The sequence below is a fragment of the Phaseolus vulgaris genome, chromosome 7 (assembly GCF_051622355.1).
Source record: "Phaseolus vulgaris cultivar YP4 chromosome 7, ASM5162235v1, whole genome shotgun sequence".
NCBI lineage: Eukaryota > Viridiplantae > Streptophyta > Magnoliopsida > Fabales > Fabaceae > Phaseolus > Phaseolus vulgaris.
The window spans coordinates 59,601,373-59,620,102 of NC_143504.1; the positions used below are offsets into that span (position 1 = coordinate 59,601,373).

Consider the following 18,730-nt stretch of genomic DNA (forward strand, 5'->3'; position numbering starts at 1 on the left):
TATAATTTATTCTGCATAGTTTTAAACACTAAAAAAGTTGATTTTAAGGGAGATTTATTTTTATATTACTCGTAATTAAAAGTGTCGTTAGATAATTTTAACAAGTTATTTATCATTTCTAAATATTATTTAATGAGTTGTATATAATGTTAATGGGAACTTCTCATAATTTTAACAGAATTTACATAAATCAATTCACTTAAAAAAATTCTACATGAAGAGAAAAGAATTTTAATCTAAATGTAATATAGATTAAGCTGCTAGGTAAACACACATAATTTATTTTCTTCGGACTTAAAACGTGATATGCAGGAACTACAAAATCACTGATATATATTTTCTTGAGTTCATTTGAATAAATTTATAGAAAAATATTTATAAATAGAAAATTAAATAATTATTTTTTTTCAAAATTAGTAGAAATATTTTTTCTCCTTTATTTTTTAAAAGGATTTAACTCGTACATAAACTACTTTACCTTAGCAAAATTACCTTCGTACATCAATAAATAAATATGTTGCAAAATTTAATTATTGATTCTGACTACATTTTCAACTAATAGTTGATGAAAATAATATTTCCAATCATAGTTTGAATATAATAATGGCATTGCCAATACAATCGAACATTACAAATCACTGACAAATAAAGTTAATAATCGATTATCTTAATATTATCATTTTTTAAAGAATACTAATTGAAGAACATATTTTATGTTTTTCTTTTTTAAAACCAAATCCAATTATTAAATTTTGCTAACTTAGGAACTTATTTGTGTGTGATGAGGATCCCACTTGAATTGGGAAAGGTTTAACGTGAAACATCATAAGTTTGAGTTTCGTGAAAGTTATGAAAGCAAACGATAAAAGGAAACAAAAGTTCATAAGATGGAGAAGGAAACAAATAAACAAAACAACACTTTTTTTTCAACAGAAGAATAACTGCTACATTCACTGTTAATTCAATCAAGAAATTCAAAAATTTATCAAAAATATATTAGTTTGTTTATCAAAATAATATTAATATATTTAGTGAACACAGTAAATATTTTTTTGGACGAAAAATAAATGCTACAACAACCTTTCTTTTATAAATATGCGTATTATAGGGTGAAATTTGTATAATTCAAAAAATTATTCATTAAAATTTAAAATTAATATTTCACATGTATTGTGTAATTAATATTTCACTGTAATTTTTGTCCAAGTATATTAATTTATTCTTCAAAATAATATTATTATGTTTTTAAAACAATAATTGTGTTGAAACACTATTTATATACTACTTTATACCCCTCTTTATTAAAAAAACAAGGTTGGGTTTGATTCTAATATCTTAAATACAGTCTTGAATTTATAAAAATAGGATTAAAATATGAGACATCATAAAGAATATTACCTAGGTTTTGTGAATGAATTAGTCATCTATATATTTTAGATCTAGACCAATATATTAAAAAATATTAAGATTTTACAAGGTCACTACAAAGATTTGATAAACTGTTTATATTTGGGTCTTTTATTGATAAACTGTGCTCATACTTAATTTATCATAATTGGCAAACATTGTGTTTTCTTCAATATGTATTTTTCTTGCTTTTTAGTACAATTTTAAAAATTATATATTATTCATGACTATTAAACTATAATTTCTCTCTTACTTTAAATCACAAAAAAGTTTACTTATATATATATATATATATATATATGCTTAAATGTTATGATTTTCAATGATTACATTACAAAACAAGAAAAAAAAAATTGGGTACAAAACTGCATTCAAAGACAAGAATAAAGCAAGATTTGGAATGCTTTTTCGCTTTTGGTAATAATAAGTAAATTATAAGATTTAAATTAAGCACCTAACATGGAAAAAATCCAATAACGTATATTCTTTTTAAGCATTTAAATATATATAACTTTGAGAATCTCTTCAAATTTTTCCTCCCCAGATGCACATATATAGTTTAACGAGAAATGCACATATATATATATATAATAAAAGATAAATTTATAATTAAATAATATAAAATATATTAGAATAATAATATTAAAGTTGTAATATAATTGTAAAAAAAAAATTATTAATCTAGTTTAACATTTGTATAAAACAGTATACTTTTAATATAAGTGACCTTTAAAGAGTAGATAGTTATCTAATTCTAAGTTATCATCAGATCACATCACATCATATGGACATTCATTAATATTATCGAAGTGATGTGATCCTGTGCATGCAGTTACGTCATTACTAAGCCCAGGGAGACAAAAGAGCATGGTATCCCTTGCTAATTGTCTCACTCTTCCATTGAACATTCCCTTCCTTTAACCTTTAGTAATATACAATTATTCCTTCCTTCAACATTTGAGAACAAATATACCCTCATCTTTTTCTAAAGCAAAAGCTGCACCAAACCATCACCAAAATCTCCATACCAAACAAGGCTAAACGGTAAAATCCATCATCGATGTCACAAAAAGAGCTGCCTCTTAGATTCTCTCTGCTAAACCACTTGCTGCAACTCTATACTCTTACTTACTCTTAAGTCTTATAAATAGCCCAAGCTGCGAGAGCAGAAGACACAACTTGCATCAAAACCTGAGAGAGAGAGAGATACAAAGAGATCATCTACAATGGCATTGGCAGCTTCACTTTCCCCAGCCAACCCTTTGCTTCAAACCAACACGAACCCTTTGGGTTGGACTGATGATCAGATCCTTGAGAAAGTCTACATTACTCACGTCCACACCGCTGAAAGGCACGACCTGGAATCGCTTTTCAACGTTACTTCCAACATCATCAAGCGTGCCACTGCAGTTGCTGACAGTGTTGCTGTTAAGGTAATTAATCTTCGGTTAATGAATCCATGCATTGATCACTTCCACAAATATGTGTGTTTAATCATTTTGCATTTGTTTTTGCAGACTGGCACACCCGTTGGTCTTATCGAAGACAAGGTTGCTTTGTCCACTTTCGATCCACCGTTCCTTAAACTCAAGCATATTGCTTCTCAGGTCAGTAATTCTGAAGCTAGTATTCATTTTGGATTACTATTTATTTGACACTTCCACTTTTATTATCAGCAATAGTAATTCTGAACCTTATTTTTTTATCAACAATAATAAATAAATAAATATGGATTAGAGAAGAAATCATTATACAACTAAAGTAAGAATGCAAATTTATATGAATTTGAGATGAGAAACTTGGGTTTGATTGTTGAGGTTACCAAACTTTTGTATGAATGAATATGCATGCATGTATAGTTAGTAACTGATTTTGCGAGTGTAGATGATGAACACGCCTCATGGTGAGCATAAGGCGCACGAGACAGCAATGTCGATACTTGACCAGCTGAGGAGCTACTCGTGGGATGGAAAAGCAATACTAGTTCTGGCTGCTTTGGCTTTGGAATATGGAACTTTTTGGCATCTTGTTCAGGTTCTAACAGGAGACAATCTGGGAAGATCATTGGCACAGATGCATCGAGTTCACATCGTGGAGAGGAATAGGCAAGCCGTTGCAGACTACAACAGTTTGGTGAAGAACTTGCTGATGGCGGTTGAGTGCATCTCTGAGTTGGAGAGGCTCTCCACCAAAGGTTATGACTTGAAGGATGTCCCAGCTTTGGCTGAAGCCATGCAAGAGATCCCTGTTGCTGTCTACTGGGCAATCGTCACCACTGTTGTTTGTGCTAATCATTTTGATTTCTTCCTTGGTGAATCGTAAGTTCATTCTCCAACTTCTCTAAATTACAATATATATTGATTATATAAATAACATTACTCATATATATATTGCAATCACTTCTCTGCAGGGATGACAGATATGAAATAGCGAATTTTGACGACAAGCTTTCTGCCGTTATCAGCAAATTGAAGGCGAATCTGACCAGAAGCAGAAAGAGAATAGGTTAGGGAAAAAACTATATATGATCAACCCCATTTTAGGGAGCATTAGGGTGGTGTGGTGAAAGAGATAAGAAAGAAAAAAAAACATTAAAATGAGAAAGTAATAGATACGATAAATGTTAAGGAATGTTTCCAACAGTTATGTACTCGATCCACTGTTATAAAGTGTGAAATATATTATAAATTAAGATGCAGTAACACTTTTTAATTAATTTTTTTGAAATTAATAATTGAAAATAACTTAAAAATCGATTTCATGTATAACCACTTTTGAGATGAATTAACTGTCATCTGAAATTTGAGCTTTTAGTCATTCACTGTAACAATGACATGAAAGAATATCTATAGAAATATAAATTGAAAGCTGATGAGGATGATCTGTGTAATAATTTCAGGTGACCTAGAAGACTACTGGAGGCGTAAGAAGTTGCTCCAAACCCCGACAGAAATTGTTGAGGTTATCAAGGTTCTTATCTACCACAACGAAGTTCACGAGCCACATGTGTACGATGGCCTCACTAGACAAATGGTAACCAACTATTTCTAAGATATATATTTTTTACAAGAACATGAACATGAACATGAGCTGATTATTTTATTTTTGAAAAAAAAACAGGTGAGCATTGAAGCTTTTAGGAAGAAACATGTGTTGCTGTTTATTTCTGGGTTGGACAGCATCAGAGATGAGATTCGGCTGCTGCAATCAATCTACGAGGGATTGCAAGAAGATCCTAAGGAAGTGAAAGGATACAGGAAAGAGGACTTCAGGATCTTGTGGGTGCCCGTGGTGGAAGACTGGAATCTTCTGCACAAGGCAGAGTACGATAATCTGAAGCTAGAAATGCCATGGTACGTGGTGGAATACTTCTACCCCTTAGCAGGAATCAGACTCATAAGAGAGGACTTGAACTACAAGAACAAACCCATCATCCCTGTGCTGAACCCTCAAGGAAGAGTGGTGAACTACAATGCCATGCACATGATTTTCGTGTGGGGCATCGATGCCTTCCCCTTCAGACCTTCTGATGATGACGTCCTTACGCAGAAATGGAACTGGTTCTGGGCCGAAATGAAGAAAGTCAATCCCAAACTTCAAGACCTTGTAAGTGCTTCCAAAACTATACAAAACTTGAGCCTTAAAATTGTTAGCATTGTTGCTGTTGTTTGACTGTTGAGAACTTGTGAATCAGATCAAAGCAGACAGTTTCATCTTCATCTACGGAGGCAGTGACAGGAAGTGGATGCAAGACTTCACTCAGGCAGTGGAAAAAATCAAAAGGCATGAGATCATCAAGAGGGCAGACGCAGTGATAGAGCACTACGCATTTGGAAGGGAAGATCCGAGGATCGTTCCTCGCTTCTGGATTGGCATAGAGAGCTTGTTTGCGAACATGATTCAGAAGACGCACAAGGACCCCACCATTGACGAGATAAAGAGCTTGCTGTGCCTGAAACAGCAGCAACCGGGGTGGGTTCTGCTGAGCAAAGGGTCGAACGTGAAGCTTCTGGGGAGTGGGGAACCGATGCTGTCCACTGCGGGAGATTTTGAAATATGGAAAGAGAAGGTGCTTGAGAAATCAGGATTTGACGTGGCTTTCAAGGAATTCTATGATCAGAAGCGGCGCAGTTACCCTCAGGAATGTTCCCACATGCAGTTGGCTAACTACCCTGCTGACATTCTCCACCCCATTAACTGCCCTGATGCTGGTTGTGGCAGATCCATGGAGATTGCTTCTGTCAGTTACAAGTGCTGCCACGGTCATACTCATAACCAGGCTGAAGTTCCAGAGAGTGGCAATGTCATGATTGAGAAGAAGTACGCTTCTTAGTTCATTCATCATCATCATCATCATGAGTTTTGTGGAGGACTTTGTTCCGAGTTTCCAATTTATCTGTGCTGCTGCTTTATTGTCATATTATCATTTTTATACGTGTCAGCTGTTGCCATGAAGCCTATTCTGTGCCCTTCTGTGGGTTGAAAATAATGGCTTCAAACAGCGTCTGTTTGTTTATCTGAATTGGTTTTGATTCAATCCAAGAGATACTTCTCAAACTACTCTGCATTCTCCTCTTATCTTTTTATTCTTTTTCCTCTTTCATACTCTGAGTTACCTTCTGTTCAGAAAACAATAAAATATGGAAATTAATTGCAAGCAAACAAATACTTATTAGGATAGACTGGAATATGATCCTAAAATCATATTACAAAATAGATTTTAAGTCTAACTCAATCTCATGAACCAGCTGATAAGATTGAAGTATGCACACATTTATATCATAAATTGAGGTTTACACACATTTATATTATATTGCTCCAATTACCGTTCCCTCTTTTCTATTATATCACTTCATAGACTTCATAGGCAATAATGGATGTAGGCACCAATGTAGGCATTCAAGTTCATGCAGTTATTTGGGCGTTGTAAATCTCCTATATATATGCATATAATTTCTAAACCCTAAACCTATAGAATATGGTTTTAAACGAAAATGGCGTCTCTAGGAGGATTTTAAACAAAGAAGAAATCGTGGTATTACCATAGGATTTCCGTGTTCAAGGGCACTCAAAGATGAAAGATGAAGTTGTGCTCATGGTTCACAAATTTTTGTTCATGTTCATAGCTTGTCTACGATGTGTCACTTGCACGAGGTTGATTAATCTTTATATCATATTAATTAAAATCGTCCCAATCTGAATGTAAAATAATATAATTGAAATGGTATCAACTATTAGGTTGAGCTTTTAAAAAAAATAATAAAGGTAAAATCCTTGCATGATACTATCCCATATACATGTAATGGTATATCAACTATTCTGTATATTTCTTCGTCAGAGAAAGAATATGCCGATAATGTAAATTTTTTTACAAACTAATATATTATTATATATTTTTTTCAAACAAAAATTAACACATTTTTTTCACCATTACGACACATCACTCCACTTTGCTCCTCTTAATTTATTTTGTTTGTTTTTTTTATAAAAAAACTCCAAACAAAATCTATTTATTTATAACTCTACACTTTTCAATTGTGAATTATTTAAACTTCACACTTTTCAATTATGAAAAGAAAAAGCATAAAAGCATAGCTTCTCACTAAATGGTGTTATTATAAAAATAATAATTTTACCATGCATTTCAGGATTTGCTTCTTTGTCACACCACATTCATCGAATAACTTTGCCCAATATAATATTCTTGCCTTAACCTTTGGTCGGTCCTTCTCAAGGAAAGTGTTTGCCCAGTAAACCACTTTGCTCAGATCTTATGATTCAAATGGAAACCCCATAAAACTAACAAACTATAAAATCACCAAATTTTAGGGACCACCAGATTTTAACTGTATTTTTTTATGAATTAACACAAAACTTTTAAAGATCACAAAAAAAATGAGTATGCCTAATTTAACCACATTTTTAGTTGTTTAATGCTTCAAGATCAAGCAATTAACTTGTTCCTGAGGGATCCTTTAATAATATTTAGGTAGGTTTGTCTTAGCTACTTTCTATATAAAAATTAAAATAAAATATTTGTATAAAGATTAAATTTTTTTTGAAATATTTTATTTTATTTTATTTATTTTTTACTGATATAAAAAAAAATCTAGCTGTTAAACTTAAGCAAAGATTATATTTGAGAGGATATGTACCGGTAATGAATACATGTATTAAAGAATATTTGAGAGGATAGCTTAAAATGTTTCAATGACTACTAATATTTTTATTAAACTATTTTATCTAATATTTAGTTGTTTTCCAAAAATATTAGTCAAAATGCGCAAACTATTTATAAGACTGAAGATCACAAAAAGTCAAATTCATAATAACATTAGTTTATTCAATACATAAATTGACTCTAGTATATACGAGCTCTTGTAAATGCAATTAGAGATACAACATTATATAACTGCTAATCTAATAATTATAATAATATTTTATTTTTAAATTGTGTTATTTCATATGCATGTTATAATATGATTAAAATTAAGTTCTAAAAAATTATTGAAGTATATAATTTAAATTAGACAGTATAAATATACACATTTTGATTGAAGTAACGTAATGATGAAGACAAAATTCACCGTGAATAGCTATGAAATCTTCTTGCCTTGAACCTAGGGACAAGTGACCTTCAACCGTACGTCCTTCAAGAAAACAAAAGTTGAAGGAATTCCATTCCAACAAAGGAAACAAATCATTGTCATATAAGGTTTGTATGGTCTTGTTTTTTTTTATTGTCCACCGTAATCTTCTTGCCTTGAAACTTTAGACAAGTGTTTGAGAAAGCTAAAGTTTGATCAAATCTCAATAGCAGAAAAAAACATGGCAATTATATCCTTTATCATATGGCTACTGACCAAAGAATCCATTAGGGTAAACCTGAACTTTGCATGAGAGGGTACATTTCACGTTTTCTATACAGGAATAAAGAAGCTGTGTATTCATATGCTTTTTTAAAATTTTGCTCTAAAGAGCCTAAAGTTAATAATTATTCCAAATGTAAAGCCTCCAAGAATTTGAACTTATAAATAGGTGTAGCAACTTAATGATAGCACAAGACATCATTTCCAACCAAACTAATTAACGTACGAAGTAGCAACATGTCGATCGCAAAACCTGAACAAAAGCCTCAGCTGCCAAACCCATTTCATTTGAGTGACAGTGAGATCATTGACAAAGTGTACGCATCACACACTTACGATGACGAAGTGTTTGATAGTGAGCCACTTTTCAACGTGGTCTCCAGCGTTATCAAGCTATCAACTAGAGTTGTTGGGGCTATTCTTAAGGTAAATTAACAAAAATCATATTCATATAACTTGCCAAATCTTTTTTTATGTTTTATAGATTCCCTTTTTCTAGTCATTGGTAATTATATCTTCAATTCCTCACTGTAATTTTGGGTGTCATGCAGATCGATGAGCAAAATGGTTTTTCAGGAAATGCTATTTCCATAAGCACTTTCAAACCAGAATTCGCCAAACTCAAGCTCATGTCCTCCCAGGTATTCTGTCTCGAGTTTTAATGTGGATTTTGTTGCAAAAGAAATCACTCTATTTTTTAAACTATGACGTTCGGCATATCTATTTAAATAGTATGTTCGTACAGACAAGACACGACTCTTTTATGATATTCGATACTTATAGAACACATATTAATAAAATGTTTAATTTAAAAAATATTTATTAAATTTTTAATAATTCTAATAATTTTAACATAGTTCTAACATTTTTAAAAGAAGAAATATATTAATTTTTTAAAAATTCAAATTTATAAGAAACAATTTTTTTAAATCATAAGAAATATCTATCTACAAACAAAAACTGAAACATATAGTTATACACATAATTATATAATATATATTTGTGCATCTTTCTCTTATATTGTCTCTATATTTTTATGTGTCTGGTTTAGTGTTTGTGCAAGTATAATTTTTTATCAACTTTAGTTGATAAAAGAAAATGAATTAGAAAATGTTTTGAGTAATTGATTTGATTGTGGTCAAGGACAGATGATAACAACCCCTTCGGGGCTGGAGAACGCACACCAAACAACCCTAAGGATTCTTCAACAACTGAGAAACTTCTCGTGGGATGCAAAAGTGCTGACAGCTCTAGCCGGTTTTGCTTTGGAGTATGGAAACTTCTGGAACATTTATCAAGCATCAGACCCTCTAGGGAACTCGTTGAAAGTGCTGAATCAGGTTCAGCATAGACAGCTTCCATTAGTTGATCTGAACTCAACAGTGAAGCTGGTGCTGGAGGCTGTTGAGAAGATCAATCGTTGGGGAACCTTGTCTGCTGATGAAAGCTATGACACCGAGGATGTGCCTGCTTTGTCGGATGCATTGGAGCTGATCCCACTTGTTGTTTACTGGGTTGTCGCTTCCCTTGTCGCTTGCAATAGCAACATCCAGGGTGTATCGTAAGTCTTACATGCTCTTCATGTCAAATGTTGTCGAGTAAGTAATTCATAAACTTTTTATGTTTCAGGAACTACCAGTTACTGGATTTTCGTGCCAAACTTTCCCCCGCTCTGGATGAGTTCACCAGGCAACTAGTGATATGCGAGTGGCAAAAAGGTTCATGCTTCCTTCAATATCATCCTTTTCATCTAGTTTTTACTTAAGATCGAGATGAAAAGAAATTTACTCGCTAACATTTTTGACTGTTGCAGATCGTGTAGAAGAATACCGGAGGCGTAAGAGGAACTTTAACAAGCCTAAAGACATCGTAGACTTTTTGAAGCTTTTGATCACTCAAAATGGCTCCCAGAACGCTCAAATATACGATGGCAACGCCAGAAGGATAGTGGTATCGTATATGTTTAATTCAGTGTTGAATTATTATAAGCTCTAAATCGTCTTATTATTAAATAACAATTAATATATTAAACAGAGTGTGATAGGGATAAAGGAATAGAGATATCATGAACATAAGCTAATGAATTGTGTTTTTGTTGGTGAATAGAATGTCGAGGTTTTCAAGGAGAAGCACGTGCTGCTATTCATTTCGGGGTTGGACAGAATAGAAGACGAGATTCGGCTTCTGAATTCAATTTACGAGGGACTGGTGGAGGATCCGAATGAGAGGAGCGGATTCAAGAAAGAGGAGTTCAAGATTTTGTGGATTCCGATGGAGAGTGGATGGGGTGATGAGCGGAGGGAGGTGTTCAACACTCTGAAGAGCAACATAAAATGGTACGTGGTGGAGTACGTTGAAGCCTTGCCAGGGAAAAGGCTGATTGAAGAGGATCTAAATTTCCAGGGTAAACCAATACTTCCCGTGGTGAAACCACAGGGTGTGCTGCTCAATGATGATGCCTTGGACATCATCTTCGAATGGGGGATCGACGCATTCCCTTTCAGAAAAACAGATGCTTACCTACTTGCGCAGAAATGGAAATGGTTCTGGGATGAAGTGAAGAAAACAAATCTTCACGGCATACAGGTGAAAGGTGATAGGTATGTGTTCATATATGGAGGCAGCGACAAGTGGAGCAGAGAATTCAGTGTGGCAGTGGATAAGATAAAGAGGCACGACACAATAAAGAGGGCAGATGCAATAATAGAGCATTACCATTTGGGGAAGGATGATCCGAAGATAGTTCCACGGTTCTGGATGGGAGTGGAAGGGAAGAGGCAGAAGAAGCACTCGGAGAAGTTGGACTGTCAGATCCAAGAGATAGTGAAGTCTCTGCTTTGCCTGAAGCAGGACACGCAGGGATGGGCCATTCTCAGCAAAGGCTCCAACGTCAAGATTTTGGGGCATGCTCAACCCATGTATCAGACTGTGGCTGACTTCGAAAAGTGGAAAGACAGAGTTCTTGTCAAAGAAGGCTTCGACATTGCCTTCCAAGAGTACTATGAGACCAAGCGTCATCTTCCTGCTCCTCAACCATGCGAATTCAACACTCTTGATGTGCTCGCAACCATAACATGCCCCAATGCCTCTTGTGGACGCGTCATGGAGGTCACCTCCGTTAATTACAAGTGCTGCCATGGTGGTAATGTCGCTGACCACGCCTTCAATTCCCCGACAACCCAAGCCTAAACCTCATCAATTACAACCTCAGTTTGTTTTCGACAAACTACACCAACCTCAATTCCTAAGTGTGTTTTTTTTTTTTTTTCTATATATCTATGTTTGCATGTTTGTGATTCTGCACAACTGGGTCCCTTGCGACCACTTCATAAATAATGCCATATTTTGTATCTACTGAGTTAGATAATTCAATAAATAATTCCTTCTGCAACCCATTCCAACCCTTTCAATCTTTTCTTTCTTCTCCCATCTTTTAGTACTTTCACTGCTCCATATTCAGGTTTTTTAGTTAAAGAAAAAAAAAAGAGTCAATGTATAATCGAGTTAATGTGTATAAGGGTGCCGTTGAATACCAATTAAGCTTACACAAATATGATCCTTTTTATTTATTTATAAACGATCTTATTGAAAGTAACCTACACTACAACTGCATAAAAAAGGTTTTCCGTAAGCTAAGTTTTTAAACTTTTCTTCTTTGTCTTTATTATAAATTCCAAGATCCAAGACTACACTATACGTGATCATTTTTAACTTCAAAAAATTACATTAAATAACTTTAACTTTGACGCTTTTACTTGTACCTCTTAACTTGAACTAAATTAATGCCAAGTGTTGACATCATTCATTTGGGTCGTTAGTTTATGTTTTTTTTTCTTGCTTATACCATACCCAATCCAATGGAAACAAAGTTGACTATAGTTTCACGAAAGGTGGGTGATGAAGTGGGTCCATCATTTGGTGGGTTCTTGATCGGGGGCTACCCTCCAAAATAGTCATTGGTTGGAGCTTGATTATGTGTATAAACTTTGACCTACCAACGGTCAAACACAGTTTAATAGACCATGTTTTCAATGTGCTATCTAGTCGCACCCCATTTCCTCTGCTGCACATAAGGCATAAATGCTCTTAACTAAATTCACTAAGCACAGTAGTACTACATGGATTCATTTTTTCCTGAGAAACTTCTGGGTGAGATTTTCTGGGATCAACCCCTTTTGCGCACTGATCAAAGTGATGTAGTTCAATATTCCCATATCATCAAGGCTGAAGCTTTCCCTCCAGCAACTCAAAGTGCTTTTGTTCCATATACAGATCTACCCAGAAGAAATAACCCTTTAAATGGGTCAAATTCAGAGAGCACGAGTAAGAGAATGCTTGCGTTCTTGAGGAAAAGTTTCCCTCTGGAGAGAAAGAATGTAGAAGAGAATGAAAGAGATCGCAGTTTCAGGCACATGATCAGCGAGAGAATGAGAAGACAGAGACAGAGACAGTGTTGCTTGGCCCTGCATTCAATTTTACCACATGGAACTAAAGTATAGAGACATTGTTTTATATATACTATTACGAATATCTTTTGTTTATTTATGCATATATTCCCATAAACACTTTTGAGGATAAAAGTATAAAATTAATTGAACTTATACGTAAATTAATTTTAAGAAAAGCCCAACTTTCTTTTCTTTACGTAAAAGTGATGGAAAGTGGTCGAAACAGAATGCATGTATATTTTGAAATTTGAATCTCCCCAACACTTTCTATTTCATGTTTTGTGGCAGACAGATAATAACTCTGTAATTCAAGCAGCAGCAAAGGTGATTGTAAGGCTACAAGGATGCAGAGAAGAGCTGCAGAGGAAAAATTGTGAGGCTGAAGCAAATGTTGAAGGTGTTTTTGTGAGGAAGCATGATAGAGGAAGTAAGATTGCACATTTGAGAATTGCACATCCCAAGTGTGGAATTGATTCAATGGTTGAGAGGCTGAAGTGGTTGAAAGAGGAAGGAGTGGACAGCAGGAGCATCAAATCAAGTTTCTCCCCAAAGGAGTTGTTTGCAGTGTTAGAGATAGAGAGTGGTGAGGAGGTATAAGTTTGGTGATGAGAAGTTGTGTGATTTTTTTGATAATGTTGTTGGAAAAGAAGGGATGAAGTTGATGGGAAGGTTCATTGGAAAGTTGGAAGAAAAAACAAAAGACCATAGATTTAGAATTTTATTAATAGTGAAGCTTGTATTTGTAAATAGAGTAGATGATAGACAGACACACGGGTGGTTGGGTCAATTCACTTTCTTTTTTTTATTAGTGGTCAAGCTTGTGCACGTGTAACACTATTTCAATTTTAACTTAAATTCAGTTATTAAATAAAGATTGCGTAGAATTACTATGCTCTTTTCTTAAATGAAGATTTCCAGAATGTAACAAATTATTAATACAATCATGAGTCAAACTGAGACCTAAGGAGCACTGGCGTGGTGTGGAAAACAGCTATGTTTAGTAGAATGGTCTTGTAGTTTTTATTTATTATGATTTTAGAGGAATTGATAATTTTCCTAGAGTGGAAAAGTTGTGTGGATTCAATTTTGCTGGTAACTACAGGACATAGTAGAGTTTTCTTTAATCTCTTTAACTTCCTCCCAAGTAGCAGATGAATAATCTAAGGAATTTCATTGAATTAAAACTTGAGAAATTAACTATGATTGCCTTATGATGGTATGGGATTTCAAAAACTTGCAATGGTTCAACTAAAGGACCGAATCCTGTAGTGGTTAGAGGCAATGGTATGTATTGTTGTGAAGGGCTCCCTATGAATTTCTTGAGCAAGTTAATGTGAAAAATAGGGTGAATTCGGGAAGTATCAGGGTGAATTTCTTCTAGACCCTCAAAAGGTCCAAAATAGCAAATATTCAACTTCTGAGTCTTTCTCAAAGCCAGAGTGTTGCCTATATGGCTAGTTTTAGTAAAACCAAATCTCCATCTGTAAACTGTAAATCTCTTATTTTTTCGGCTTGATGTTTCATATATTGTTGTGTTTTTGTAATAAAGCATCACGACCTCTAAGCATTTCCTGAACTGACACAGAATCAGTAGCATTGAATACCAACTTTTTGGATTATCAAACACAAAACATCTGAGAAACATTTCCAATGTTTTGTTTAACACCTCTATCTTCCCATCTGATTGTAGATGATAGGAAGAACTCATGACCAACGTTGTTCCTTGAACTTTGAATAGATGTTGTAAAAAAGAATTGATAAAAACCTTGTCCCTGTCGGAAACAATTGATCTCGGTATTCCATATAATCAAGCATATAATTGTTGTTGTTGATGGATTTAGAGAACCACTTATAAATGATGTATATGCTCATTCAGTGAAGAACTATATATTAAATGTCATGGGGAAAAAAGAGAACAAGATTCCTCAAGACATTTAAAAATATCATTCACTAAGCTTTGAAACATGTTCAGTTCGTGAGGCCAAAAGGCATGACAAGCCATTCAAAGAATTATCAGAGCTATCTCCATCTATTAACACTATCTCACACCATTACCACCCTTCAACGCATTGAGAGATAAATGATGATCATCCAAAACAAGTTCCTCTAATATTACCAACTGAGGAATCTCATTTAATGCATCCTTATTCAAATTTCATCCAATTGCAAAAATATATATTGTCTATTAAGACGGATTGAAAGTGAATTTTTCATCACAAAAATAGCATAATTCTTCACAGTTTTTACTCTTTTAATTCTTTTGGAACTGTTTAAAATCAAAGATATACCATGACCAAATTTAGTACAATGCGACCTCTTTCCTTGACATACCTTAACATCCCTGATGTGTCTCTCTTTAACCCTGAAACACCCTTTATTCTTACCTCTTTGAGAGGTGAACTCTCTGAAGTTGTATCAGGAAATGCTAGTTCATGGAATTTAGCCATTAGAACAAACTATGTTAGGCATCCCGTTTAAGAACCAATTTTTGTTAGCTCTCATAAGGTTTCAACCATCATTAGTATATAGGACACATTGGGTTTGGCACCAATTCCCTACTAAAATAATCACATTTCTCAGCATTTAAATAAATTCATGCTGGAACCATGAATTCCATGCTCAAATCTAGGTCTATTTGGAAGAGCTTATTTAAAGTTTATTTGTGCTTATATGCACTTCTGTAAGTGTTTGGAAATGGCTCTTTTCAACTTATTTTAACAAGTTTTCTAGGATAAGTAATAGAAACAACTTATATTTCACTGCAACTCAGGAAATAGAAATAAATTTTTAAATATTAAAATAATTAGTTATAATAGTAATTAAATTAAAGATTTTTTAAAAACTAAAAAAAATAGTTTTTAAATTAGTTTCTTGTTAAATAGTTTTTAAATTGGTATGTAATTAGCAATTAATGTTTTTGCTGTCAAATTTATAAACTAAATAATTGGTAGTTAAAACATTTGTTATTAATTAGAAACTATTTAACCATAATAAAAATTAATTTAAAAACTAACATTTTTTTAGTTTTTAAAATGGTCTCTAATTTATTTACTATTACAATTAATTAATTTGATAAAAGAATTGGTTTCTATTTTAAAAACTGATTTCTTCATTTATAAAAATAACTTAAATCTAAGTGCTTATTATGACTATTTCGTATTTAATAAGGATTTAAGTATCTTATTATCCAAATCCACCTTTAGTCATATAACACACATAACTATTATTCAGCTTTATAAGTACAACCTATGATCAGAAAATTCTATCAACTAAGCTTAAAAAAGTATTATTCACTGCCATTAAATTTACAATTATATTTTACTCCTGTATAATTTAGGATTTATCATTCTGAAAATATATTCTATAATTTAGAAATATATTCTACATTTTCATATTACATAATTCAAATATATTTTTGAAAAACCTGAATTGTATAATTTAAATATTATTTCTAAATTATATATTTTTAAATTTTAAATTACACAATTCAGAAAATATTTTTGGATTGATGAATTCAAAAAATATTTCTTATCCATAAAATATTAGGATTGTGTTCACATCTATAGAAGCACAGTAAGAAAGTATTGATATACTAGAAGAAATTTCTCACATCTTATTTATGGGCCAACCCATGATATTAACATCATTTTTCCACTTTCCAACCGCTAATTTTTTATGAGACAAATATTAACCTGTCTAATTTAATCACAAACCACTTAAGATATTATTCAAGTTTTAAGAAGAATTAAGAAAATGATATATAAAATAAAGACAAATATAAGAAAATAAATATTCATTAAATTCTCATCATTAAGCCATATAAAGGAAGGTTTACCTAGATGTAGAAAATAAAAGATAAAAGATGACAATAAATTAAAAACAGGAAAAGATAAATCCATAAAAGCTTTAAGAGACGTGAGTTTTTCCACCATAGTTGTCCTCCTTATCCACAGGCGTGAAGATGAATTAAAGATCTCTTAAAAAAGCATCATGAGTTGGATTCAGATTTTAAAAAATAATAATTTTAAATTTTAATGCATATCCTAAAAAAGTTTGGAATTTATTGAGTTTAAGTAGTAGAAATTTATCACATCACTTTTTATAATTTTAATTTACTTATAGATTTTGATATAAATTATGTATTAAATTATTAATTATATTTCAATTAAAACAATATATAATATCCGAGTTAGAGGGTCTTTTTTTTAATCATATCCGATTGAAAAGAAGTTTGTCTCCTTTTAAGTAATATTGAAATTAGAATTGTGGAAAAGAAAAAGAAAAATAATATGAAAAATAAAAAGTGAAGGTTGGAGGAAACTATGTTTGCTGCAATGTTTTCCAAATCCATGTTCAACAACCCCATTACATGGTTTTTAAAGTCCTTTTCTAGGAGACTTTGGAAATTTTCGAGGAAACAGAGTACAAGAAATATTGAACAAAGCTGTTTTGTAACAACAAATATGAATTTGTCGTTTTCGCTTTTATGTTCATATTCCATAGCAACTTGCTTCAAACATTTTTTTTCCTGCCACGCGCGATCAATGACCAGTACATGGAAATTTTGGTTGATGGATTTAAATCATATTTTAAAATTTATTCTTAGCTGTGTCGGTTATTGGTTAGTACAATAAATTATTAACCTAATTTATGTTTTTATTGTTTTGTACATAATTGATGGGGTGACCACTTTGGTACCAAGTCAAGTCAAGTCATTATTAAAGTTGCATTGCACTATTTCTTCAAAACTAATATCTCATCGTAACAACCAACAATTTGTCCTGTTTATACCAATTTTCCAGTTATTGAGTCAAATAATGACTGTGGAAACTCATGACGTGCTTAAATATGTGAAAAAACAATACATGCTAATTTAGTTTCCGAAAAACTAATTCTTATTTATTTTTTGAATAAGTAAAATTTATAATAACAATAATTGTGTATTGATTACAAAATTATTTCATGATTTTTTTCTCTAAAAAATATAGTTTAACATTGAATTGCCATTTTTTTAAGGAAATATTAAACAGGTTCTTAAACACTGTAATTTTATAACAAATACTACAAGAAAATCATAATCATGAAATAAAAACCAATTTTAAAAATAAAAATAATTAGTTGTTATAGTAACTAAATTAAAGATAATTTTAAAGAGTAAAAAACATGTTGATTTCTATTATTGTTAAATATTTTTTAAATTGATATTTAATTAGTAACAAAGTTTTAACTACTAATTATTTAGAATCAAAAGTTGATAACAAATTAGATACAAATTTAAAAACTATTTAATAATAATAGAAACTAATTTAGAAATTAAAAGTTTTGTAGTTTTTAAAAATATCTCTAATATCATTATTTTTTATTTTTAAAATTTATTTTTATTTCATGATTTTCTTGTTGTGAAATATTATTATCCTGATTTTTTTACATGGATTAAATCAGAACTTTTATTAAAAAACTAAATTACTACCATTTGCATATATTTAAAGAAGAAAATATTTTTTTACACAGGTTTTATTGTTCTGTCCAGTCAAATTTTTATTTTAGATTATTACTGTTTTATAGAGGTGAAAATGAAAAAAGAGATTAAATAGTGAGAAAAAAAATAATATATATGTACATAAGATTAAGATAAAAATATTGTAATATAAGAGCAATTTATATATAAAAATTTAATTTGAAAGTTAAATCGCATTAAATATGTCAGTAAAGAATAAAAGCTAAAAACTATAAAAGATACATTATGGAAAATAAAATGTTAATTAAGTCTTTATTCCATTCGTTTTCCTCCTTATTGAGGGAGAAAGTTGACAAGAAATTGCTCAAAAGTATAAATTAAGATATTCTATTCCAAACTGACTGCGCAATATGCTCGTAGAACAATTTTGTTTTATTAAATTCAAGCACCAATACTTCTTTTGAATCTGGATTTTTGTTTGATGAAGGAAAAATAAATAAATCACAAATACTTTCCACCTTAAGTTAAATAATCTTCCATGCAACTTT

General features: G+C 32.0%; 3 protein-coding genes across 3 annotated transcripts; all 3 read left to right on the plus strand.

Moving 5' to 3' along the window:
- The first annotated feature begins 2,431 nt into the window (after window positions 1-2,431).
- LOC137827604 (protein SIEVE ELEMENT OCCLUSION B) lies at window positions 2,432-5,964 on the plus strand. Its single transcript, XM_068633810.2, has 7 exons — window positions 2,432-2,840; window positions 2,925-3,014; window positions 3,292-3,725; window positions 3,818-3,912; window positions 4,307-4,440; window positions 4,528-5,013; window positions 5,102-5,964. The coding sequence occupies exons 1-7, from the start codon at window positions 2,634-2,636 to the stop codon at window positions 5,738-5,740; spliced, it is 2,085 nt and encodes a 694-aa protein (XP_068489911.2). The 5' UTR covers window positions 2,432-2,633; the 3' UTR covers window positions 5,741-5,964.
- A 2,479-nt stretch (window positions 5,965-8,443) lies between these two features.
- On the plus strand, window positions 8,444-11,667 carry LOC137827605 (protein SIEVE ELEMENT OCCLUSION B). The gene is made up of 6 exons (XM_068633811.2): window positions 8,444-8,702; window positions 8,828-8,917; window positions 9,425-9,837; window positions 9,906-9,994; window positions 10,090-10,226; window positions 10,383-11,667. The coding sequence occupies exons 1-6, from the start codon at window positions 8,514-8,516 to the stop codon at window positions 11,463-11,465; spliced, it is 2,001 nt and encodes a 666-aa protein (XP_068489912.2). The 5' UTR covers window positions 8,444-8,513; the 3' UTR covers window positions 11,466-11,667.
- Window positions 11,668-12,359: 692 nt separating this feature from the next.
- On the plus strand, window positions 12,360-13,629 carry BHLH92 (basic helix-loop-helix (bHLH) DNA-binding superfamily protein). The gene is made up of 2 exons (XM_068633812.2): window positions 12,360-12,769; window positions 13,013-13,629. Exons 1-2 carry the CDS (start codon window positions 12,395-12,397, stop codon window positions 13,319-13,321), a joined length of 684 nt encoding a protein of 227 aa, XP_068489913.2. The 5' UTR covers window positions 12,360-12,394; the 3' UTR covers window positions 13,322-13,629.
- Window positions 13,630-18,730: the final 5,101 nt, after the last annotated feature.